Source organism: Stegostoma tigrinum, chromosome 1, assembly GCF_030684315.1.
Source record: "Stegostoma tigrinum isolate sSteTig4 chromosome 1, sSteTig4.hap1, whole genome shotgun sequence".
NCBI classification, from domain to species: Eukaryota; Metazoa; Chordata; class Chondrichthyes; order Orectolobiformes; family Stegostomatidae; genus Stegostoma; species Stegostoma tigrinum.
In genome coordinates this window covers 109251338-109277621 of record NC_081354.1, presented here as the reverse complement: position 1 = coordinate 109277621, position 26284 = coordinate 109251338, and the positions used below count along the sequence as shown (strand labels likewise).

The window sequence follows — 26284 nt, the reverse complement described above, 5'->3', positions numbered from 1 at the left end:
AAGCAACCCTCCACCACAACCCTCTGTCTTCTACCTTCGAGTCAGTTCTGGATCCAAATAGCTCGTTCCACCTGTATTCTACCTGATCCAACCTTGGTAACCAGTCTACGATGAAGAACCTTGTTGAATGCCGAACGCCTTAATGAAGTTTATGTAGATCACGCCCACTGCCCTACCCTCACCAATCCTCTTCACTATTTCTTCAAAAAACTCAATCCAGTTAGTGAGACACAAATTCCCACGCACAAAGCCATGTTGACTATCCTTAATTGTCACTATCTTTCCAAATGCATGTAAATCCTGTCCCTCAGGATTCCCTCCAACAACTAACCCACCATAGATGTCAGGCTGACCAGTCTATAGCTTCCTGGCTTTTCCTTACCACTTTTCTTAAATAGTGGCACAACATTAAACAACCTCCAGTCTTCTGGTACCTCACCAGTGACTATTAATGATACAAACATCTCAGCAAGGGGCCTTCGCTTCCCACAGGGTACACCTGATCAGGTCCTGGGGATTTATCCACCTTAATGCAATTTAAGAGATATAGTACCTCCTCCTCTGTCATATGGACATTTTTCAGACGTTGCTATTTATTTCCCCATGTTCTATATCTTTCATATGCTTCTCCACAGTAAACAACAATGCAAAATACTTGTTTCGTATCTCTCCCACTTTCTATGGCTCCACACATAGGTGGCTTTGCTGATCTTTAAGGGGACCTATTCTCTCCTTAGTTACACTCTTGTCCTTAATGTATGTATACAATCCCTTTGGATTCTCCTCAACCCTATTTGCCAAAGCTAGCTCATGTCCCCTTTTTGCCCTCCTCGTTTCCCTCTTAAATTTCCTCCTACTACCTTTATACTCTTCTACGGATTCACTCAATCTCTGCTGTCAATACCTGACATTTGCTTCCTTCTTATTTTTGACCAAAACCTCAATTTCACTAGTCATCCAGCATTCCCTACACCTATGAGCCTTGCCCTTCAACCTAACATGAACATTCTGTCTCTGGACTCTCGTTATCTCATTTTTGAAAACTCCCATTTTCCAGCTTAATACCATCAAAATTGGCCCTCCTCCCATTTAGAACTGGTCTATCCTTTTCCATTACTACTTTAAATCATTGAGATCTTCTTACGAATTTGTTTCTCAATTTCCTGCTGACTCTTGGGTTGGTCCATTGTACAATCCCAATAAGATGTTCATCCCTTTATTTCTCAGTTCCACGCAAATAACTTCTCTGGATGTATTCCCAGGAATATCCTCCCGAATTACAGCCGTAATGTTATTCTTAATCAGAAACATCACTCCCCTGCTCTCTTGCGCCCCGTTCTACCTTCCAGTAACATCTATACTCTGGAATGTTAAGTTGCTAGTCCTATCCTCCCTGAGCCACATCTCTGTAACTACTATGTCATCCCAGTCCCATGTTCCCAACCATCCCCTGTGTTCATCTGCCCTATCTATTAGGCCTCTTGCATAAAAATAAATGCAGTTCATTAGCCCAATCTCATTCTAGACTTTGTTCCTGCCTGCCTTGACTGTTTGACTTACTCCTTTCCCCAACTGTATCAGTCTCAGGCTGCTCTGTCCTCATAACATCTCTGGGTCTCACTCCTTCCCATATTAGCATAAATCTTCCCACTAGTATATTAGTCCCCTTCCAATTCAGGTGTAAGCCATCCTTCTTATACAGATCACTTCTACCCCTGATGTGCATTCATTCCAAATAAAGATGTTTTTCATGTATTTGTTGTTTTAGCATGTTTTCATTTAATATGATATTTTGACCTACAGCATGTTTGTAGACAAACTGGAAACATTCAGGCCTCCTCAGCTATTTCAAAACACCTTTAACACAAACTTGTGGGTGAAAGTCCTGCCATTTGGCTCATCATGATTTTAGTTTATTTGAAAGTGAAACAGGAAAATTCTTCACACTTAAAATGTTCTTTAAAAATAACTGCACATTGGAATTTAAAGTCCTGGAAATATTTTCAAATAGTAATTTAAATTACTATGTTTTGCATATTCTTTGTACTTTCTCTATATTCAATTTCTGTGCACATGGAAACACAAAACATTTCAATATGCCAAAACTATTAAAATTTTTAAATGGTGGTTAACACTAGTGATTTTCATTTTTAGAAAAATGACCCCGTGCGCATGTTGCAGAATATACCTCGACACAGCTGGCCCTGAATTGTTTCTGGCAGGGTATTAGGATACTGGCTGCTATTAAAATGAATGAAACTGGTCCTGGACTGATAACAGACATCACACAGTGGAGGGCAGGATTCAAATGGTAGGTCTGTTCAGTGTATGCACTGAAATTTAATTATCAATCCCATATCCATTTAACATTTTAGATGAAAGAACATTTTTACTTTAATTTCTCTACATACAAGATCTTGTACTGTTACAATGATAGCCATATAACAGAGCATACAACAGATTTTAAATTATATTTCACTGTGTTTCTAGCCGTAATTTTAATTCAATTTACTTTTGGTATATTCTATAATAGCCAAACAGCATAACTGTATTAAGCAAATTACTTCAACATAATTACATTCATGTTTCCTTTGAAGAAAATAAACAAAACTGAAACGTAGTATTCTTACCTGGAGTTTGCACAACAGCTTGCAGATTTTTCTCTTGTAGTTGCTGGATCTTATCAGTCTTTGCTTTACTTTCCTTTTCTAGGGATCGTACTTTATGCACATACTGGTTATTTAAAAACTTCAAATCTGCAGTGTCATGTTCCAATTTTCTTATGGTATGTTTTAAATCTAAAAATAATTGTAATCAAATCACACTTTGTAACACAATAGCCAGTGATGTTGGTCACAATATTAGCAAGAACCCAATGCAGACATGGCACGACAATTTGTAACAACTAACCAATTATCCTGAAAACAACACTTTGTTTTTAGTATGACAAATTGTTAACCAAAATTTGAGAAAGGAGGGAGAACAGGATGGCTATCTGTAGTTGCACATCAAGCCAGGTTAACAATCCCTATACTGGCCTCAGCCAAATAAAACAAAACAGATGAATATCTTGTACTGCACCTAGATGGGAAGCAGCAAAGGATTCCACGTGTAAAAATGTTCTCCAAAGGATGGGCAATGGTCTACAAGGGTTGGTCATCATCTTATGTCTACATATACCTAGGTTTTAAACATTTAATTTGTATGGCTAGGTAATGAAAAGAGCACTAAACTGACAGAACAAGAGAAAATGCAGTGTGTATAAAGCTTTCTTGACCTTGATAATCACTTCCTCAATCTATTGCAATTATACAGGAAAAATAATAGACTATTCAATCCTTCCAATCATTACTGTTCTTTGATATCCAAACTGAACTTATCAGAGAAGATCATCACAGAATCCCTACAGTGTGAAAACAGGCCCTTTGGCCCAACAAGTCCACAATGAACCTCAGAGCATCCCACCCAGACCCATCCCCCGGTAACCCACCTAATCTACACATCCCTGAACACTGGCCAATCCGTCTAACCTACATATCTTTGGACTTGTGGGAGGAAACCGCAGCACTCAGAGGAAACCCACGCAGACAAGAGGAGAACGTGCAAACTCCACACAGTCACCTAAGGGTCGAATCAAACCCGAGTTGCTGGTGCCATGAGGCAGCAATGATAACCACTGAGCCAACAGGCCACGCATCGCAACAATGGTCTAACTTTTTTTTACTCATGTTTGAACATGGGCATCACTGGTTGACCAGCGTTTATTGTCTGCCCATAGTTGTCTTTGAGAAGATGGTGGTGAAATGACTTCTTGAACTGCTGCGGTCAACGTGCTGTAGTTGACCCATTATGCCATGTGTGAGAGAATTCCAGGATTTTTGGCTCAGCGACAGTGAATGGTGATATTTTTCCAAGTCAGGATGGTGAATTGCTTGGAGGGAAACTTTCAGGTAATGGTGTCCCCAAACATCTGCTGCTCTTGTCCTTTTAGTTGGAAGTGGTCGTAGATTTTTGAGGTGCTGTCTGAGATTCTTTGGTGAATTTCCGCCATGCATCTGGCAGATAGTGCACACTGTTGCTACTGAGCATCAGTGGTAGAGGGAGTGGATGTTTGTGGACATGGTGCAAATCAAGTGGTGTCAAGCCTATTGAATATTGTTGGAGCTGCACCCACCCAGGTAAGTGGGGAGTATGCCATCACACTCATCATTTGTGCCTTGTAAATGATGGACAGACTTCGGGGAGTCATGAGATGAGTTACTCATCAAAGTATTCCTTGCATCTGACCTTCTCTTGCAACAACGAGTGAGTCCAGTTCAGTATCTGGAGAATAGTAACCCCAAGGATGTTGATAGTTGGGGATTCTATGATGGTAACACCACTGGATATCAAGGGGCAGTGATCAGATTGTTTCTCTTTGGAGATGATCATTGCCTGGCATTTATGGTGGTATGATTGTTACCTATCATTTGTCATCCCAAGTCTGGATATTGTCAGATCTTGTTGCATTTGAACATGGACTGAGTCACAATCTAAGGAGTCGCAGCAGGTCTTGAACATTTTGCAATCATCACTGAACATTACGATGAAGGGTAGGTCATTGATGAAGCAGCTGAGGATGGTTGGATCTAGGCCACTACTCTGAGGAACTAGTGAAGAAATGTACTGGAGCTGAGATGACTGACCTCCAACAAACACAGCCACCTTTGTATGCATCAAACAGTGGAGAGTTTGCTCCTGATAACCATTGATTCCAATTTTGCTATGGCTCCTTGATGCCACACTGGGTCAAATGTAGCCATGATGTCAAGGGCTATCAATCTCATCTCAACACTGGAATTCACTTCATTTGTCCTTAGAGCATAGAAATGTACAGCACAGGAAGGGGCCCTTTGTCCCACAATGTTGTGTCGAGCATGACATCAAATTAAACTAATTCCTTCTCCGTGCCCTTGGTCCATATCCCTCCATTCCTTGCATATTCAACAGCTTATCTAAAAGTCTCTTAAACATGCCTATTGTATCTGCCTCCACAACCACCCTTGGCAGTACTTTCTAGACTCCCACCTCTCTGCTTATGATTCTGTCCCTTGCCTCTCCTTTGAACTTTCCTCCTCTCACCTTAAATGTACGGCCCCTAGTATTTGACATTTCAACTCTGGAAAAAGGATTCTGACCATTAACCCTATCTAAGCATCTCATAATTTATAGGATTTTATCACGTTTCCCCTCAGCCTCTGACGGTCCAGAGAAAACAACAAGTTTTTCTCACTTCTCCTTAGAGCTCATTCCCTCTAATCCAGGCAGCTTCCTGGCAAATCTCATCCGCACCCTCTCCAAAGCCTCATCCTTTTGGTAATGCGACAACCAGAAGTAAATGCAATACTCTAAATGTGGCCTAACCAAAGTCTTACAAAGCTGCAACATGACAGCCTGACTCTTGTATTGAATTTCCAGACCAATAAAGGGAAGCATGCCGTACGCCTTCTTTCCCACCCTATCTAATTATGTGGCCACTTTCAGGGGGCTATGGACTTGAACCTTAAGATCCCTCTGTGCATCAATGCTGTTCAGCGTCCTGCCATGAACTGTATACTTTTCCTCAACATTTGATCTCCTAAAGTGCAGCACCTCACACTTACCTAGATGAAATTCCATCTGCCATTTCTCTGCACATATCTACATCTGATCTATATCCCGCTGTATCCTTTGACAACCTCTACACTACCCACAACTCCATCGATCTTTGTGTCATCTGCAAACTTACTAACTCACCCATCTTCATAGAGGACCCAGTAAGGATCTCTGTGCAAAGCAACACTAGTAGTAATGGACTTCCAGCTAGAAAAACTCCCTTCCACCATTAACCCCTGCCTTCTTTGGACAAGCCAATTCTGAATGCAAGCAGCCAAGTCACCATGGACTTCATTCACCTTCATCTTCTGGATAAGCCTGCCTTGAGGGACTTTGTTGAAAGCCTTACTAAAATCCATGTACACCACATCCATTGCTCTACCCTCATCGATCACCTTCATCACCTCCTCGAAAAATTCAATCAAGTCTGCAAGACATGACCCGCCCCGCACAGCCATGCTGAGTGTCCCTAATTAGGTCTGTTTTCAAAAAATCAACATTTGTTTCTATGACTTCTCTGACTTCAATTACTTTCTCCATTGTAAAAACTGATTTAATATCTCTCCCATCTCCTGAGATTTAACACAAAGACGACTTTCTCGATCTTTAAGGGCTTTACTCTCTCCCTAGTTGCTCTGCTCTTAACGTAGTTGTAGAATCTATTCGGCTTATTCTTAACCTTGTGTGCCAAGGCTATTTCATAAGCCCTCTTTACCTTCCTGATTTTCCTCTTAAGAATACTCCAACACTCTTTATACTCATCAAGAAATTCATATGATCCCAGTTGTTGATATCTAATAAACAACTCTTTTTTATTCTTGACTGGAATCTCAATATCTTTCTTCATCCATTGTTCCCTAATCTTCCCAGCCTAACCTTTCACTCTAACAGAGACATAAGGCTTCTGAACTCGTTATCTCACTTTTAAAAGCCTCCCACTTGTCAGTCAGTCCTTTACCTGCAAACAGTCTACTCTAATTAACTTTTGAAAATTCTTCTAGATTTAACTACTGCAATACATTGCTGGCCGACTCCCACATTCTCCCCTCTGCATCTTAAATCCTTATTTGTAGCAAGCCTTGCTCACCCTAATCGGCCATACCCACCTTAATGAATTTCGGGCACGATATGATGTCGAACTCTTCTTCCACTGCCTTCAACTCCATGCCCATTTCTTTGGACAAGAGTCCTCTTCCCATCCCAAAGACCCCTTTGCCCAACTCCAACACTCTCCCTCCACCTGGACCTCTCCCTCTGGCCTTTTACCTGCACTCGATCTGTTCATTGAAATTTATCAATGTGACATTAGCCGCCTCAACTTCTCTGCACCCCCCGCTCACCAAATCCAACCTATCTCCCTCCGAACTGACTGCAACTCCGTGCACTCAGATCTAACCCTGACTTTGTCATTAAGCCTGCCGATAAGGGAGGTGCTATTTTAGTGTGGCATACTGACCTCTACCATGCAGAGGCTGAGTGCCAACTCTCGGATACCTCCTCCTACGTTCCCTGGAACATGACCCCACCATGGTATATCAGGCCACTGTATCCACTACCGTAACTGATCTCATTTCATCCGGTGATCTCCCCCATTCCGCTTCCAAGCTGATGGATCCCCCAACCCCGCACAGCTCGTTTCTACCTCCTGCCAAAAATCCACAAGCAGAACTGTCCGGGCAGACCCACTGTTTCAGCCTGCTTCTGCCCCACGGAACTCATCTCTTCCTACCTTCATTCAGTCTTCTCTCCCCTGGTCTAAGCCCTACCCACGTATATCCGTGATTCCTCTGATGCCTTATGCCAGTTTCAAAACTTCCGGTTTGCCAGTTCCAGCCACCTCCTCTTTACCACGGACGTACAATCCCTTTAAACAACCACTTCCCACCATGAAGAACTTAAGAGCTCTCCGCTTCTGCCTAGAGCACAGACCTGAACCATCCCCACCCACCACCACCCTCCTCCGCTTGGCTGAGCTTGTCCTCACCCTCAACAACTTCTCTTTTGACTCCTCTCATTTCCTACAGTTAAGAAGGGTGGCCATAGGTACCCGTATGGGATCAGAGATAATGGGAACTGCAGATGTTGGAGAATCCGAGATAACAAAGTGTAGAGCTGGATGAACACAGCAGGCTGAGCAGCATGTTAGAAGCACAAGAGCTGATGTTTCAGGCCTAGAAGGGTTCAGGCCCGAAACGTCAGCTTTTGTGCTCCTAAGATGCTGCTTGGCCTGCTGTGTTCATCCAGCTCTACACTTTGTTATCTCGGTACCTGCACAGCCCAAGTTATGCCTGTCTCTTCTTGGGGTACGTGGAATATTCCTTGTTCCAGTCCTACTCTGGGCACCACCCACAACTCTTAGAACATAGCACAGTACAGGCCCTTCAGTCCATGATGTTGTGCTGAGCTCCTTCTCCAATACATCGGTGATATTATCGGTGCTGCTTCCCTCTCTCATCTGGAATTGGAAAACGTCATCAATTTCACCTCCAATTTCCACCCTGCCCTCATTTTCACCTGTTCTATCTCTGACTCCTCCCTCCCGTTCCTCAACATTTCTGTTTCCATTCCTGAGGAGAGAGTGGCCACTAATATCCATTACAAAGTCACTGACTCACAAGCTACCTGGACTACACATCTTCACAACCCGCTTCCTGTAAAGACTCCATCTCATTCTCTCAGTTCCTCTGTCTCTATTGCATATGTTCAGACAAGGTCAATTTCGACAAGGAAGCCTCCGAAATGTCCACCTTCTTCCTCAACCGAGGATTCCCCAGCTCCGTCGTCAACAGAGCCCTCAACCAGGTCTGACCCATCTCCTGTACTTCCGCCCACATCCCTTCTCTTCCCTCTCACAACAGCGATAGGGTTCCCCTTATCCTTACATACCATCCCACCAGCATCCACATCCAGAAGATCATCAGACGCCATTTCTGCCATCTCCAGTGAGATGCCACCACCAGACACATGTTCCCCTCCCCTCTCGTTAGCCTTCTGCAGGGACCATTCCCTCCAGGACACCCTGGTCCACACTTCCGTCACCCACAATACCTTCCCACAGCCCGAGGGCACCGTCCCCTGTAACCAGCGAAGGTGCAACACCTGCCCATTTACCTCCTCCCTCCCCAGTGTCCAAGGGCCCAAACATAACTTCCAGGTGAAGCAAAACTTCACCTGCACTTCCCAGAATTTAGTCTATTGCATTTGCTGCTCACAATCCAGTCTCCCCTACATTGGGGAAACGAAGCGTAGACTTGGCGACCACTTCACAGAACATCCATGTTCTGCATGCAAAGAAGACCCTGAACTACCTGTTGCCTGCCACTTTAACGCACCACCTTGCTCCCTGGCCAACATCTCCGTCTCTGGCTTGCTGCAGTGTTCCAGAGAAGCCCAATGCAAACTGGAGGAACAACACTTTCTGCTTGGGGACCCTACAGCTCTCCGGACTCAATACTGAGTTCAATAATTTTAGGGCCGAAACTCTCCCATGTCCCAGCCCGCTACTCCACACACCAGGCCTTGTTACCACATAGCCTGCCACTACAAACCTCCTGTTGTTAGTCACTAACAGTCCCCATTAACAACTATTCAGCCTCCTGGCCTGATCATTAGCACCTCCTTTGTCTACCCATAGAACGTAGAACATTACAATGCAGTACAGGCCCTTCGGCCCTCGATCTTGCGCCAACCTGTGAAACCAATCAGAAGCCCAAGTAACCTACACTATTCCATCTTCATACACATGTATATCCAATGACAATTTAAATGCCCTTAAAGTTGGCGAGTCTACTACTGTTGCCTGCAGGGCATTCCACACCCTTACTGCTCTCTGAGTAAAGAACCTACCTCTGACATCTGTGCTATATCCATCATCCCTCAGTTTAAAGCTATGTCCCCTTGTGCTAGCCATCACCATCCGAACAAAAAGGCTCTCACTGTTCACCCTATCTAATTCTCTGATCATCTTGTATCGCCTGTTAGCCTTCTTTTATCTAACAAAAACAGCCTCAAGTCCCTCAGCCTTTCCTCATAAGACCTTCCCTCCATCCCAGGCAACGTCCTGGTACATCTCCTCTAGACCCTCTCCAATGCTTCCACATCCTTCCTATAATGTGGCGACCAGAACCATACGCAATACTCCAAGTGCGGCAGCACCAGAGTTTTGTACAGCTGCAACATGACCTCGTTGCTCCGAAACTCAATCCCTCTACCAATAAAACCTAACGCACCATACACCTTCTTAACAACCCTATCAACCTGGGTGGCAACTTTCAGGGATCTAAGCACATGGACACTGAGATCTCTCTGCTCATCCACACTACCAAGAATGTTACCATTAGCCTAGTACTCTGTATTTCTGTTACTCCTTCCAAAGTGAATCACCTCACACTTTTATGCATTAAACTCCATTTGCCACCTCTCAGCCCAGCTCTGCAGCTTATCTATGTCCCTCTGTAACCTGCAACATCCTTCTGCACTATCCACAAGTCCACCGGCTTTAGTGTCATCCGCAAATTTACTAACCCATCCTTCTACGCCCTCATCAAGGTCATTTATAAAAACGACAAACAGCAGTAGTCCCAAAACAGATCCTTGCGGTACATCATTCGTGACTGAACTCCAGGATGAACATTTCCCATCAAGCACCACCCTCTGTCTTCTTCCAACGAGCCAATTTTTTATCCAAACTGCTAAATCACCCGCAATCACATGGCTTTGTATTTTCTGCAATAGCCTACTGGGGGGAACCTTATCAAAAGCTTTGCTGAAATCCACATACACCACATCAACCACTTTACCCTCATCCAGCTGTTTAGTCACCTTTTCAAAGAATTCAATAAGGTTTGTGAGGCACGGCCTACTCTTCACAAAACCGTGTTGGCTATTCCTAATCAAATTATTCCTTTCTAGATGATTATAAATCCTATCTCTTATAATCCTTTCCAACACTTTACCCACAACCTAAGTAAGGCTCACTGGTCTATAATTACCAGGGTTGTTTCTACTCCCCTACTTGAACAAGGGGGTAACATTTGCTCTCCTCCAGTCTTCTGGCATTATTCCTGCAGACAATGACAACCTAAAGATCAAAGCCAAAGGATCTGCAATCTCCTCCCTAGCTTCCCAGAGAATCCTAGGATAAATCCCATCCGGCCCAGGGGACTTATCCATTTTCACACTTTCCAGAATTACTGGCACCTCCTCCTTATGAACCTCAATCCCGTCTAGTCTAATAGCCTGTATCTCAGTATACTCCTGGACAACATTATCTTTTTCCTATGTGAATACGACAAAAAATATTCATTTCACGTCTCTCATATCGCTTCAGACTCCACACACAACCTCCCACTACTGTCCTTGAATGGCCATAATCTTACTCTCGTCATTCTTTTATTCCTGACATACCTCTAGAAAGCTTTAGGGATTTCCTTGATCCTACCTGCCAAAGGCTTCTCATGTCCCCTCCTGGCTCTTCTTAGCTTTCTCTTTACATCCTTCCTAGCTAACTTGTAACTCTCAAACACCCTAAACTGAGCCTTCGCGCTTCATCTTTACATAAGCCTCCTTCTTCCTCTTGACAAGAGATTCAATTTCTTTAGTAAATCACGGTTCCCTCGCTCGACCACTTCCTCCCTGCCTGACAGGTACATACTTATCAAGGACACACAATAGCTGCTCCTTGAACAAGCTCTACATTTCAATTGTGCCCAGCCCCTGCAGTTTCCTTCCCCATCCTGTGTATTCTAAATTGCCGCCTAATCGCCTCATAATTGCCTTTCCCCCAGCTATAACTCTTGCCCTGTGGTACACACCTATCCCGTTCCATCCCTAAAGTAAACGTAACCGAATTGTGGTCACTATCACCAAAGTGCTCACCTACCTCCAAATCTATGCCTGGCCTGGTTCATTACCCAGTACCAAATCCAATGTGGCCTCGCCTCTTGTTAGTTACTGTGTCAGGAAGCCCTACTGCAAACATTGGACTAAAGCTGACCCATCTAATGTACTCGAACTATAGCGTTTCAGTCAATATTTGGAAAGTTAAAGTCCCCCATAACAACTACCCTATTACTTTTGCTCATAACCAGAATCATCTTTGCAATCCTTTCCTCTACATCTCTGGAACTTTTCAGAGGCCAACAGAAAACTCCCAACAGGGTGACCTCTCCTTTCCTGTTTCTAACCAACTGTCTTTCTCTCGGGATAAAGGGTCAAGGCCCAAAACGTCAGCTTTTGTGCTCCTGAGATGCTGCTTGGCCTGCTGGGTTCATCCAGCTTCACACTTTATTATCTTGTCTTTCTCTCTCTTTGGGCTCAATCCTATTGTTTACTCCCTACCCCACCAACCTGCCTATTTACTGCATATAAACTGATGTGTTCCCAGCCACCACCAATTTTGAGGAAGGGTCACCGGACCTGAAGCGTTAACTCTGTTTTTTCCTTCACAGATGCTGCCAGACCTACTGGGCTTTTCTAGCAACTTTGGTTTTATTCGCTGTCCTCATTGTTCTGGTTCAGCAATGCTCCAGTTTCAAAATTCTCATCTTGTTTTCATAATCCTGCTTAGTTTCACCCGTCCTCATTTCTGTAACCTCCTTTCGCACCACAAATCTCTGTGATATCTGCACTCTTACAATTCTGGCCATTTGATCATCTAATTGCTCCTCCATTGATCGCCAAGCTATGACCTTGGCCTCAACTCTAGAATTCCCTTCCACATCGTTCTACCTCTCTACTTTATATTCTTCCGTTCTGACACTTCTTAAAAACCTACCTCTTTGATAAAGCTTTTGGTCATCTACTCTAATATTATGCAGCTTGACGCAGCTTTTGCTTCATAACACTCAGTGAAATACCATGAGATACTTTATTACAACAAAAATGCTCAATAATCGTAGATTGTTGACATTGAGAAGAGTGCTCTCAAAACCCACTTCATTGGAGGTACTTTGGTCACACTCCCTGATTAAAAAAATTACAGCTCCTTCGGCTTGGTATCCAATTTTATCTAATTAGCCTTTGCTTTATTCATTCATGGTTTGTGGGCATTCCTGGTTCAGGCCAGCATTTATTGCCCAATCCTTGTTGTCCTTGAGAAGGTGGCAGTGAACTGCCTTCTTGAATTGCTGAAATCTATTAATGGCGCCTTTGACATTTGCTTTGTTATAGGTGCAATTCAAATGCAAGTTGTGCAAAGAATATTTAAAAATACATGAAGACAAAATTAGTCTCATTTGTTTGCAAACAAAACATTAATATTATGTCACTACTTCGAGAATTTGCTATAAACTGCACACATATCTCGTTAATACCTTTAGCATGTTGATCTGACTCTTCCTTTAACCTCAGTAATTCCTGATGGAGCTTGTTATTCTCTTGTACAAGACGGGCATTTTCAGCTCTATATGGTTCAAGTACAGAGTCCAAGTTCTTGGTCTCTTTTTCCGTTTTTCCAGATGACAGCTTGGCATTGCGAAGGCTTTCTGTTGTGTGCACCAAATCACTGCAACACGTTAAGTATTGTTTAAAACATGGCTGAGTGATGGAGATACGTGCTAAACTCAATTAGTAGTAGCTTCCTGAAAATTTACAAAATGCAAGGGATTTATTTTCACATTTAGCTCTTTCCCCTAAGGCATAAACATTAATTTGATTTCATTTTTTAATTACAAATGTACTGATGAGAACCAAGCAAGAGGGCAGGAGTAGTTAACCTTCTGCAGCAGGGGACCAGATCTATGTGTTAGAATGAGTGAAGCATGGAAACTATATATTGTGTTTTATTTCTGGTTAATTCTCAAGAATTTAAACTAAACATTTACAAAAACAGAGTGTGTTGCTAACACCAAGATGGCCACCAACATTTTTTCATGAGTACATGGCTCTGGTGATGTCAACAAAAATAGTTTCTTCAAAAGTGCTTCTTACTTCAGTAGGCTCTGCTTAGATTACCTTTACAGCATTTATGAAACATGAAGTAATGGAGCCTCAGCAGATTTAGCCCATTTGAACCAATTTTTCAAGGGATTAAGTGAGTGAGTTCTTGCTTATTTTTGTCTGCTTCTTCATACATGTTACAGCTAGCAGAAGGGGCAGAGAGAGAGACAGAAATACATTTATCTCATAAGGCTACATAGGCTGGATTTGAAATCAATGGCACAAGGATGAAGGATCATGTTATACACTGTATTATGAATCTTTGTTGTAATGAATGCGTCCTGTGAAGATTTGAGCACACAGTCCATTGACAGATCTCACACTTTGCTCGGGATGAACCTGAGTTTTCAACTGGCCCAGAGTTTTCAGTATTTCCTACATTTGCTCTCGGAATTTTACCTGGTACAGAGCCTTAAGAAAGACAGCAGAATCTTAACACATAACCCTAGAAGCTAGAGAAGTGATTGCTGGGACCCTTGGTGAGACATGTGCATCACTGATAGCCAGAGGTGAGGTGCCATAAGATTGGAGGTTGTCTAACATGGTGTTACAATATAGGAAAGGTGGTGAAGAAAAGCCAGGGAACTATAGACTTGGGAGCCTAACATCAACAGTGGGCAGGTTGTTGGACGGGATCCTGAGGGACCGGATTTACACGTATTTGGAAAGGCAGGACTAATTAGGGATAGTCAACATGGCTTTGCATGTGGGAAATCGTGTCTAACTAACTTGATTGAGACTTTTGAAGAAGTAACGAAGAGGACTGATCAAGACAGAGCAGTGGACGTGATCTATATGGACTTCAGTAAGGTGTTCAACAAGCTTCCTCATAGTAGACCAGTTACCAAGGTTGGATCATGTGGAATACAGGGAGAACTAGACATTTCGATACAGACCTGGCTCGAAGGTAGAAGACAGAGGGCGGTGGTGGAGGTTTGCATTTCAGACAGGAGGCCTGTGACCAGCGGGGTGCCATCAGGGTCGGTGGTGGGTCCACTGATTTTCATCATTTATACAAATGTTTTGGATGTGAATGAAGGAGTATCGTTAGTAAGTTTGCAGATGACACTAAAATTGGAGGTGTAGTGGACAGAGAAGAAGGTTATCTTACAGTATAATGGGACCTTGTTCAGATGGGCCAAAGATTGGTAGATGAAGTTTAATTTAGATTAATGAGGTGCTGCATTTTGGAAAGGCAAATCAGGGCAGGACTTACATACTTAATGGTAAGGTCCTGGGGAGTGTTGCTGAACAAAGAGACCTTGTAGTGCAGGCCCATAGTTTTCCTTGAAAGTGGAGTCGCAGGTAGATAGGATAGAGAAGGCATTTGGTTTGCTTGCCTTTATTGGTCAGTGCATTGAGTATAGGAATTGGGAGATCATGTTGCAGCTGTACAGGACATTGGTTAGGTCACTTTTGGAACAGTGTGTACAATTCTGGTCTCCCTGCTATAGGAAGGATGCTGTGAAACTTGCAGGATTTCAGACAAGCTCTGCCAGGATTGGAGAGTTTGAGCAAAAAGTAGAGGCTGTATAGTCTGGGGCTTTTGTCCCTGGAGCATCAGAGGATTTCGAGTGATATGGGCCAAATGCTGGCAAATGGGACTAGATTTACTTGGGATATTTGGTCGTCATGGATGAGTTGGACTGAAGGATCTGTTTCTAAACTGTACGTCGCTATGACTCTAATTAGAAAAGGAATGGGAAGCAGTGTGACTGTTGACTCTACAGGATGGTGATTCCTATTGTCAGAATAAACGTCACCTTAGGTGAGAACTAACTACTGAGATGTGTCACTTCTTTTATAAAAAAAAGCAAAGCTCAAAAACAGGCTTTATCATCCCAGGAATCCAACTGTTGTCATTGCAACATAAAAATAGAGAAATTTGTTGCTTATATAAAAAAGGTTCTTTTCTGAGCTTTAAAGTAGAACATTTCAAAATCATGGCAATGTCATCTTTATTGCAGTTAGCTGTTGTGGCATGCCAAAGCTAGTGCTCATTCAAGGTTGCAGTGTTATTTAGTGATGGTCTTGATGATGAACATACCCTTATAAAAACATAGGATTGGAATGTCCATAGTGGTCCCAACTAACATGCATTTGAAGATAAACAAAAATCAAACACCGGCCTACTGTTTTGGAAACTTTGCATGGTAGCAATAATACAGCAGCTCCCCAACTAAAAATCTCAATTCAATATTGACTCGCAGAAACAGAAATTGAGTTGATAGAATAACATCTCCATCCTCTAAGATCACACCCCGCACTGAGGCCAAAGCCCAGCCTTGACCTTGGCCCATCTGTCTCTCAGTCTTGGAACTTACATTTCTTCGTCTCAAGACAATCGACAATGCTGCAATAGCACACAATCTCAAGTTGAGGGTTCAGCTGTTAGGGTTGGGGTGAGTCTCCACTGTTCGCCATCATGAGTATTTGTTTTGGCTTTGGGGGGGGGGGGGCGAGAGGCGGAAGGGCAGGAAAACAATTACAGTATATACAAGAGACTGGTAAAAGTTTACAAATATGGAACTCTTAGATTGCTTTGAAATCCAATTTTGCTAATCTTGAATTAATACATAAAATGCTCAGCGAGCTCCAATGTTCCTCCTTGCTGAATTTTTTGAGCGCACAGCGAAAGAAATAGGAGGACATAAAGTTTGGGCTTCCAGAAAAAGACACTTCTTGAATGGAAACATTGCGAAAAGCATTTCAAAAACACCAAATGCTGTTTCAGATGCAAGCTTAACAATTTTCATTGTAAATTTTGTACTTTATCTTACAAACCTTACTGCTAAAAACATTCTTAACTTGGCGCAGAAATAAAGGTGTAAAAAATACTTTCAATCATTGTTTTACCGCCTCTCTCTGGTTTTTTAGTAGTTCTTGCAATTGTTCATTCCTGATTAGTTATTTTTGTTTGCCCTTAATAGTTTATTTATATTTACTTGTTGCAAGGTTTGATTGATACACTGCAATTTTTTTCAACGTATTCTATGGTTTCAAAATTTTAGCCCATCAAGTATAAGCTTGGAACAAAACTTACAGCTAACAAAATGTGCACTGGAGAAAGATGAGCATATATTCAGACTGGTAATAAAATTACAAACCTATTAATAATTTTCCTGCCAACAATACAATGTTACAAAATACCTATTAAATCAACTAAGGAAATTACAGTAAAATTCTTTGAACTGTAACAAACATAGTGTTTTTCTCCATAAAAGAAAACCTTCAGCCTGACTGTAGAAAATGATAGAGCAACACCGGAATAAAAGATTTACTGATTTCTTTCCTTTAAATACCTGAAGAGTTTTTCCACCAGTGGGAGAGTCTCGATCCCAAGGGGTTGCCTGTAGCCAAGCTGATCTAAACGTTTCCGCAGGTTTATAAACTTTCTCTCTGAGGTGGTGGTCATTTTAAGAAACAGTTCACCATAAATTTATGTATAGTCCTAGATTTTAAAACAAATAGGAAGTATAAGACTAAATGATAAAAACAGAATTAGACATAACTTTAAAGGAATACGACTCTGAAAGGGGTATTCCTGAGCCCTGCCCAATTTCCCCAATCCAATCTAAGGGTGACAGAGAACTCAGAATCTGCAATGAGGACAGAACAACAAAGACCTTAGAACGAACAGAAAAGTTTATACCACAATGGAAGATAATCACTGTAGAATGTCGGTACCTACAACAAATGAATACAAAATTCTATAGAAAAGTACATTTATTTGTTGAACTCTTGTTGACCGGCACTCTGTAAAGGGAGGCTTGTAGATTTTATACTCAAGGGAACCATCAGAAATAGGATTATGTGATAATGGGAACTGCAGATGCTGGAGAATCCAAGATAATGAAATGTGAGGCTGGATGAACACAGCAGGCCCAGCAGCATCTCAGGAGCACAAAAGCTGACGTTTTGGGCCTAAACCCTTCATCAGAGAGGGGGATGGGGTGAGGGTTCTGGAATAAATAGGGAGAGGTGGACCGAAGATGGAGAGAAAAGCTAGGTGGAGAGGAGAGTATAGGTGGGGAGGTAGGGAGGGGATAGGTCAGTCCAGGGATGACGGACAGGTCAAGGAGGTGGGATGAGGTTGGTAGGTAGGAGATGGAGGTGCGGCTTGGGGTGGGAGGAAGGGATGGGTGAGAGGAAGAACAGGTTAGGGAGGCAGAGACAGGTTGAACTGGTTATGGGATGCAGTGGGTGGAGGGGAAGAGCTGGCTGGTTGTGTGGTGCAGTGGAGGGAGGGGACGAACTGGGCTGGTTTTGGGATGCGGTGGGGGAAGGGGAGATTTTGAAGCTGGTGAAGTCCACATTGATACCATTGGGCTGCAGGGTTCCCAAGCGGAATATGAGTTGCTGTTCCTGCAACCTTCGGGTGGCATCATTGTGGCACTGCAGGAGGCCCATGATGGACATGTCATCTAAAGAATGGCAGGGGGAGTGGAAATGGTTTGTGACTGGGAGGTGCATTTGTTTATTGCGAACTGAGCAGAGGTGTTCTGCAAAGCGGTCCCCAAGCCTCCGCTTGGTTTCCCCAATGTAGAGGTAGCCACACCGGGTACAGTGGATGCAGTATACCACATTGACAGATGTGCAGGTGAACCTCTGCTTAATGTGGAAAGTCATCTTGGGGCCTGGGATAGGGGTGAGGGAGGAGGTGTGGGGGCAAGTGTAGCATCTCCTGCGGTTGCAGGGGAAGGTGCCGGCTGTGGTGGGGTTGCAGGGCAGTGTGGAGCGAACAAGGGAGTCACGGAGAGAGTGGTCTCTCTGGAAAGCAGACAGGGGTGGGGATGGAAAAATGTCTTGGGTGGTGGGGTCGGATTGTAGATGGCAGAAGTGTCTGAGGATGATGCGTTGTATCCGGAGGTTGGTGGGGTGGTGTGTGAGAACGAGGGGGGTCCTCCTGGGGAGGTTGTGGCGGGGGCGGGGTGTGAGAGATCTGTTGCGGGAAATGCGGTCAAGGGCATTCTCGAACACTGTGGGGGGAAAGTTGCGGTCCTTGAAGAACTTGGACATTTGGGATGTGTGGGAGTGGAATGCCTCATCGTGGGAGCAGATGCGGCGGAGGCGGAGGAATTGGGAATAGGGGATGGAATTTTTGCAGGAAGGTGGGTGGGACGAGGTGTATTCTAGGTAGCTGTGGGAGTCGGTGGGCTTGAAATGGACATCAGTTACAAGCTGGTTGCATGAGATGGAGACTGAGAGGTCCAGGAAGGTGAGGGATGTGTTGCAGATGGCCCAGGTGAACTGAAGGTTGGGGTGAAAGGTGTTGGTGAAGTGGATGAACTGTTCGAGCTCCTCTGGGGAGCAAGAGGTGGCGCTGATACAGTCATCAATGTAACGGAGGAAGAGGTGGGGTTAGGGGCCTTTGTAGGTGCGGAAGAGGGACTGTACCACGTAACCTACAAAGACTTCACCAGCTTCAAAATCTCCCCTTCCCCCACTGCATCCCAAAACCAGCCCAGTTCGTCCCCTCCCTCCACTGCACCACACAACCAGCCCAGTTCGTCCCCTCCCTCCACTGCACCACACAACCAGCCCAGCTCTTCCCCTCCACCCACTGCATCCCATAACCAGTTCAACCTGTCTCTGCCTCCCTAACCTGTTCTTCCTCTCACCCATCCCTTCCTCCCACCCCAAGCCGCACCTCCATCTCCTACCTACCAACCTCATCCCACCTCCTTGACCTGTCCGTCTTCCCTGGACTGACCTATCCCCTCCCTACCTCCCCACCTATACTCTCCTCTCCACCTATCTTCTTTTCTCTCCATCTTCGGTCCGCCTCCCCCTCTCTCCCTATTTATTCCAGAACCTCACCCCATCCCCCTCTCTGATGAAGGGTCTAGGCCCGAAACGTCAGCTTTTGTGCTCCTGAGATGCTGCTGGGCCTCCTGTGTTATCCAGCCTCACATTTCATTATCTTGAAATAGGATTATGTTGGCTGCTATGTAGATAACTGAGATTAGGAACATATCAGGGCTGAGGGATTTCAGTTATACATGGCTGGAAGCTCAAGCTTTTTTCACTAGAGCAGAGAAAATTCAATGATTTGGTAAATACAGGTCTTCAAGAATGGGAGAATTACAGTATTGTAATTAGTGATCAATTCTTTCCATTTATCAGTAGAGTAGTAAGAAGTATCAATGATCAAAGATCATAAACCCGGATCATCCATGGACAAGAAGTACAACATGCATTATTTAAAAGGAGGTCATACAATCAAGAGATAATGCTGACGTAAATTTATTAACTGCCCAGGGATGGATTCTGAAAATCACACCTCAAGTGGTCAAGGAAGCTTGAGAAGGGGAAACACAGTCCAAATGTAACTGCAGCCTCCCTGGAGCATCTCAGATGGTGAATGTTGTGGGAGAAAAGACAGTATTCCAGGCAAGAAATGTTTGCATTATCCTCTAACAAATATTGACAGATAGGTTAAAAAAAAACAAGTTTCAACACTGGTCTGAGTGCGCCAATAGGTTCAGGTGTTCATGCATGCTAGCCTGGGCTCAAAATCAACTGCCAGTATGTACTGAAAGTCAAACATGAAGAACCATCCACTAATCACTTGCAGTACCAGTAAATGACTCCATCATATTGAGTGCTGGGTATCAGGTGAAAGGAAATGGAATTTATAAGAACTCTGTGTGCTGGATCCCAGTCAGCAAGCCAGTTTAAATGGAAACAACACCAAAGAATTTCAGCAAACCTGCAAAGCTAAGAATCACAAAACCGAATACTCAACAATCAATACTCCACTGTCTACTCTTCACAAATGACCTAGAGACTGATCCATGTATCTTTTAATGATTATCCTTTTTGACTCACTTCCTATTTTTAATCTGTGTATATGGGTTCCGTTATTATTTCTTCTTGCGTTTAATAACTAATATAATCGCTCTTCTATTAACTCAAGTCAGCCTTACTAAACTTTTTTTTAGGGCATAAATGTAATTTGGTTTGGGGGAAATGTTATCCAGAAGGGAGACGATAATTTTTGCAACCGGTCAAGGGGACATGTAATAGAAGGGGAGCCAGTTATTCCCAAGGTATCCTATTAGGAATCATAATAAATTGGGGAACATCAACCAGAGATTGTCAGAACAGAAGATGGGTCACATTTTTAAAAAGGGAGTTCAGGAGAAATTTTGGGGTCAAACTTTACTTTCAGTAATCCCAAGATCACTTTACAGGATTTGACGGTCCCGTACACAAAAGGTTAGCACACAGCTACAGCTCATAATTAAAAGGCTAACTGGCTGCTCTCCTTTATTATGAGAAGAATTGAATATAGTAATAAAGATGTCATGCTTCAGTCATTCAGTGCATTGTTGAGATCACATCTTGAATATTATATGAAGTTATGGTTAAGGATGGTGTTGTGTTTGTGGTTCACTAGAACTAGAAACAGAGCATGAGGTAGAGAGAGGGTAAATTTGAACGGGGAATACTTTATTATGTATCCTCTCAGCTCCACATTTGGTCCTGGGCTGTCTCCCCAGCTTCTGCCTCCAGGTCACCTGACCCACTCTCTTAAAGGACAACACACACTACGTAGATAACAGATGGATGTAAATACATCGGAGGTGGTTCAGAGGAGGTTTACTTGTTTGATACCTGGAATTAACAGGCGAGCATATTAGGAAGATAGGTTGGACAGACTGAACCAATTACCACCGAGTTTAGTAGAGTGAGGGATGACTCAAATAGAACATAGAACAATACAGCACAGAACAGGCCCTTCGGCCCTCGATGTTGCGCCAACCTGTGAACTAATCTAAGCCCATCCTCCTATACTATCCCACGAACATAAGAACCTGAGTGGTCTTGACAAGGTGGATGCAGAAAGAATGTTTCCTGCAATGTGGTGATTAAAACCATACATAAATTCTCAGCTGCAATCTAGGCAATGCCTTATGCAGTTCCCGTGTTATATTCCAGCTCTTATATTCAATACCTCACCCAATGAAGGAAAGCATCCCACATTTGTTTCTTACCACCTTGTGTACTTGTTCTGCCACCTTTAGGAACCTGTGGACATGCACTCCAAGGTTTTGCACTTTCTCTATCCCTTTCAACAACTTCCAATTTATTGTGTATTCCTTCGTACGTTTGCCTTCCCCAAATACACTACCTCACATTTCTCCAGACTGAATTCCATTTACCACTTTTCTGCCCACTCAACCAAACCATTGATATCTTCTTGCAGTCAACACTATGCTTTTTGCTTGTCAGCTACACAGTCAAATTTTGTGTGATCGGCAAATTTCCCGATCAATGCCTCCCACCTTTAAATCTAAACATTAATACATAACAGCAAGGGTATCAAAATTAAGCACTGGCAGATCACCACATCCTATTTACAAAAATATCCATTTCCACACTCCGGCACTTTTCCCTGCATCCGCAGGAAGTGCTACACCTCTCCCCTCACCCCCATCCCAGGCCCCTAGAAAACCTACCACATCAAACAGATGTTTACCTGCACATCTGCTAATGTGGTATACTGTGTCCGCTGTTCCTGTTGTGGCCTCCTCTACATCGGGGAAATCAAGCGGAGGCTTGGAGGCTGCTTTGTGGAACACCTACGCTCGGTTCGCAACAAACGACTGTACCTCCCAGTAGTGAAACACTTCAACTCCTCCTCCCACTCCTTTGAGGACATGTCCATCCTGGGCTTCCTCTAATGCCACAATGATGCCACCCAAAGGTTGCAGGAACAGCACCTCATATTTCACTTGGGAACCCTGCAGCCCAATGGTATCAATGTGAACTTCACAAGCTTCAAAACCTCCCCTCCCCCGACTGCATCCAAAACCAGTCCAGCTCGTCCCTGCCTCCCTAACCTGTCCATCCTTTCTCCCATCTATCCCTTCCTCCCCACCAGCCTCCACCCCGCCTCCTTGACCTGTCTGTCTTCCCGGGACTGACCAACCTCCACCCTAATTCCCCACCAACACTCACCTTTACTGGTTTCATCCCCGCCTCTTTGACCTGTCTGTCTCCTGTCCACCTATCTGCTCTTTTATCCATCTTCCATCTGCCTCCATCCCCTCTCTATTTATTTCAGAATCCCCTTCCAGTGCCCCATTTCTGAAGAAGGGTCCAGACCTGAAACGTCAGCTTTCCTGGTCCTTTGATGCTGTTTGGCCTGCTGTGTTCATTCAGCTCTACACCTTGCTATATCTCTCTTTCTCCATTGGCCATTACCCTTTGTTTCCTGTTACTGAGTCAATCTTGGAACCAGTTATGACTGATCCTGTTAAGTTTCTGACCAACAGTAACCCTTTCAGAAAGTTGATAGTGGGGATTCAATGATGGCAATGGCACTGACTATCAACAGGACATGGTTTTATTCTTTCACCTTTTAGATGAACATTGCCTGAGAATTGTGTGGCATGAACGTTAACTATCAGCCCAAGCCTAAATGCTTTACTGCATGCAACCATGTATCAGTATCTTAGTCTTGAGTCATTACAGCACAGGAGGAAGCCATTTGGCCCAACACGTCAATGCGAGCAATCTGTTCAACAACCCATTCAATCCCATACTCTTTGTTAGTTTGTTTCTTTCAAATATCCATCCGATTTACTTTTCAAATCATGTCATCTTCACTTCCATGCCCTCATGGGCAGTGTGCTCCAGGTTATTCCCATCCATTGCGCAAGAAAAATTTTCCTTACAAAACAACTGCCAAGTATTATTTGCCCAAAATTATGAAGCTGTGTCCTTTAGTCCCTGTACCATCAGCTAATGGGAATAGCTCTTCTTTATCTAGCTTATCTAAACCTGTCATAATCCTGTACACATCCATCACATTTCACCTTAATTATCTTTCTTTGAAGGACAACCTCAGCTGATCCAAAAGAGCTCACAGAACCATTCTGTTAAATTTACTGTATACATTCTCAAGGACCTTTTAAAAAATCTGGTGAACAGAAGTGGATGGTAAACACTACTTGTGGCCATCCTGTACTTGTGAAGTAAAATAAAAGTACAGCACAACTTCCCTATTTCTGTATTTCAGTACCCTTTTTTAAAAGCTTAACATTCCACATGCAGTACGAACCAGTCTGCCCATTTGATGTTTTACTTGCAAAGCTCAACGCACTACTGCTGCACAATTCTTAAGAATAATTCCACTAAAGCATATATCGTCCAGTTCTATCCTGATGCCAAATACAACACCTAACACGTTTTTGTTTTAACTTCTACCTTCTACTTGTCTTCCAAATCTGTTAGCCGATCTACACCCTGTCACAGTAGATCGGTGTCATTCTCACTTCTGTCACACCTTCAAATTTGTACCATCAGCAAATGTTGAAACTTTATTCCAACATCAAATTCAAAACAACAACGGTGACCATAATTAATGCTAGGGAACATCACTGGTTTTCAGACAGGAGGATGGTAAATAATCATTTATTATAACTCGTGTATTTTTGGTCATACAGCATGGAAAAAGACCCTTCGGTCCAATTTGTCCATGTCAACCAGATTTCCCAAAATAAACTAGTCCCATTTGCCTGCATTTGGCCCATATCCCTCTGAACCTTTCCTATTCACGTACCTGTCCAAATGTCTTTTGAATGTTGTAACTGCACCTGCATCTACCACTTCCTCTGGCAGTTCATTCCTTATATGAATCACCCTAGGTGGGGAAAAAAAGTTGTCCCTCAAGTCCCTTTTCAATCTTTTGCCTCTCATTTTAAAATTGTGCCCTCTAGATAGATTCCTCCACCTTTAAGGAAAAGTTCTTGGCTATCCACCTTATCTATGCCCTTCATGACATCTTTAAGGTCACCCGTCAACCTCTGATGCTCAAACTTATCCAGCCTCTCCTTATAACTCAAACCTTCCAGTGTAGGTAACAGCCTTGTAAATCTTTTTTGCACCCTCTCCAATTTAATAATATTCTTTCGAAAGCAGGGCGACCAGAACTGTAAGCAGTACTCCAAAAGTGACATCACCAATATCCTGTACAGCCACAAATATGACATCCCAACTCCTATACACAATGCTCCCATCAATGAAGGCAAGTGTTCCAATTGCATTGTTCACTACCCTGTCTACCTGTGACGCCTCTTTCAAGGAACTATGTGCCTGAACCCCTAGACCTCTCTGTTTGACAACACTTCACTGGGCCTTACCATTAACTGTGTAAATCCTGCCCTGAGTTGCCTTCCAAAAGCAACACCTCATAGTTATTTAAACTCCATCTACCAGTCCTCAGCCGCTGGTCCAAATGGTCAAGATCCCACTGTATTCTTAGATAACCTTCTTCACTGTCCACTATACCACCAATTTTGGTGTTATCCACAAATTTACTAACTATGCTTCCTGTATTTGTGTCCAAATCATTCAAATAAATGACAAATTCATCCTCACCTCTTCCTGAACCTCCAGTCTACTTTCACTTTGCACTTCCCTGGCCACCCCATCTGTGTGGAAATCCACCACATTGAATTTTGCTTTCAACTATCCTCCTTGCTCCTGAATATCAACGTTACACTTTAATGATGCCCACCTTGCTCATCTACACTCTCCCTGTGGAGACTTCAGTGGTGGTCATTGCCAATTACCCCTCACATAGCCTACCATGTCCCTGACCTGTCCTGCACATCCCCTTGCACCTTGAGATCCCACCTCCCTGCCTCCCCCAACCCATTTCACCATCCTTATTCTCACCTCCACAAATCCCTCTGATTTCCCTTCAGGTCTTGATTCCTCCACCCCTTCTGGCAATAACACCCCACTGCTGCCACTACACTATGCCCTTGCACCCTCCTTAATGATTGACTCATTGGTAATGACAACATTATTAACTCTGATTTCTCTTCACAGATGCTGCCAGACCTGCTGAGCTTTTCCAACAACTTCTGTTTTAGACTTTAGTTCAACTGAATCTCTTAATCAATCTAAAGTGTGTAGGAGTGTTCTTTAAAAATAAATCAGGAAGGGAAAGTGGGGATATGAGATAGCATTGACAGACAAGGTTAAGGATAATCCAAAGACATTCTACAAATACATTAAGAGCAAGAGGGTGACTTGGGTAAATATCAAGGAGGAAGTAAGGGAAGAAATTGTGTGACCTTCGTTTAAGAAAGGTTGTAAAGAGAGGCAGAAATTGATTAGCGATAGCATGGTTTTGTGCAAGCAAAATCTTGCCTTCCAAACTGATTGAATTTTTTGAGCAAGTTACCAAAAATGTTGATGTAGCAGACATTGTTTATTTGGATTTTTGTAAAGCCTTTAATGTGGTACTGCATGGTAGACTAATTAGTAAAGCTAGATCACATGGGATTCAGGGTGAACTTGCCAACTGAATGCCCAATTAGCTATTGCTTAACATCAGGAGACACACAGTAATAGTGAAGAGTTGCTTTTGGGACTGGAGGCCTACGTCCAATGGTGTTCCACAGGGGTTGGTTCGGAGTCCTCTTTTGTTTGTGATGTGTACAAATGATTTTAGTGAGAATATAGAAGGTATGGTTAGTAAGTTTACAAATGACACCAAAATCAGTGACAGAGAAGAAGGTTTTCTAAGATTACAAACGGATTTTGATCAAATGTGTCAATAGACTGAAAAATGGCTGATGGAATTCAATATGAATAAATGTGAGGTATTGCATTTTGGTATAACAAACAAGGGGAAGGCTTATACAATTAATGGTAGGGCCTGGGATAGTGTTGTAGAACTGAGGGACCT

General features: G+C 43.3%; 1 protein-coding gene across 1 annotated transcript in view; it reads right to left on the bottom strand.

Moving 5' to 3' along the window:
- cep135 (centrosomal protein 135) overlaps positions 1 to 26284 on the bottom strand; it is a 149480-nt gene that overhangs the window by 115551 nt on the left and 7645 nt on the right. Inside the window, exons 2-4 of the mRNA XM_048545685.2 lie at positions 16875 to 17023; positions 12948 to 13138; positions 2631 to 2798 (exon numbers count right to left, since the gene is read on the bottom strand). Of these exons, the coding sequence (XP_048401642.2) occupies positions 2631 to 2798; positions 12948 to 13138; positions 16875 to 16987 (472 nt within the window). The 5' untranslated portion in view covers positions 16988 to 17023. The remainder of the gene's footprint in view (positions 1 to 2630; positions 2799 to 12947; positions 13139 to 16874; positions 17024 to 26284) is intronic.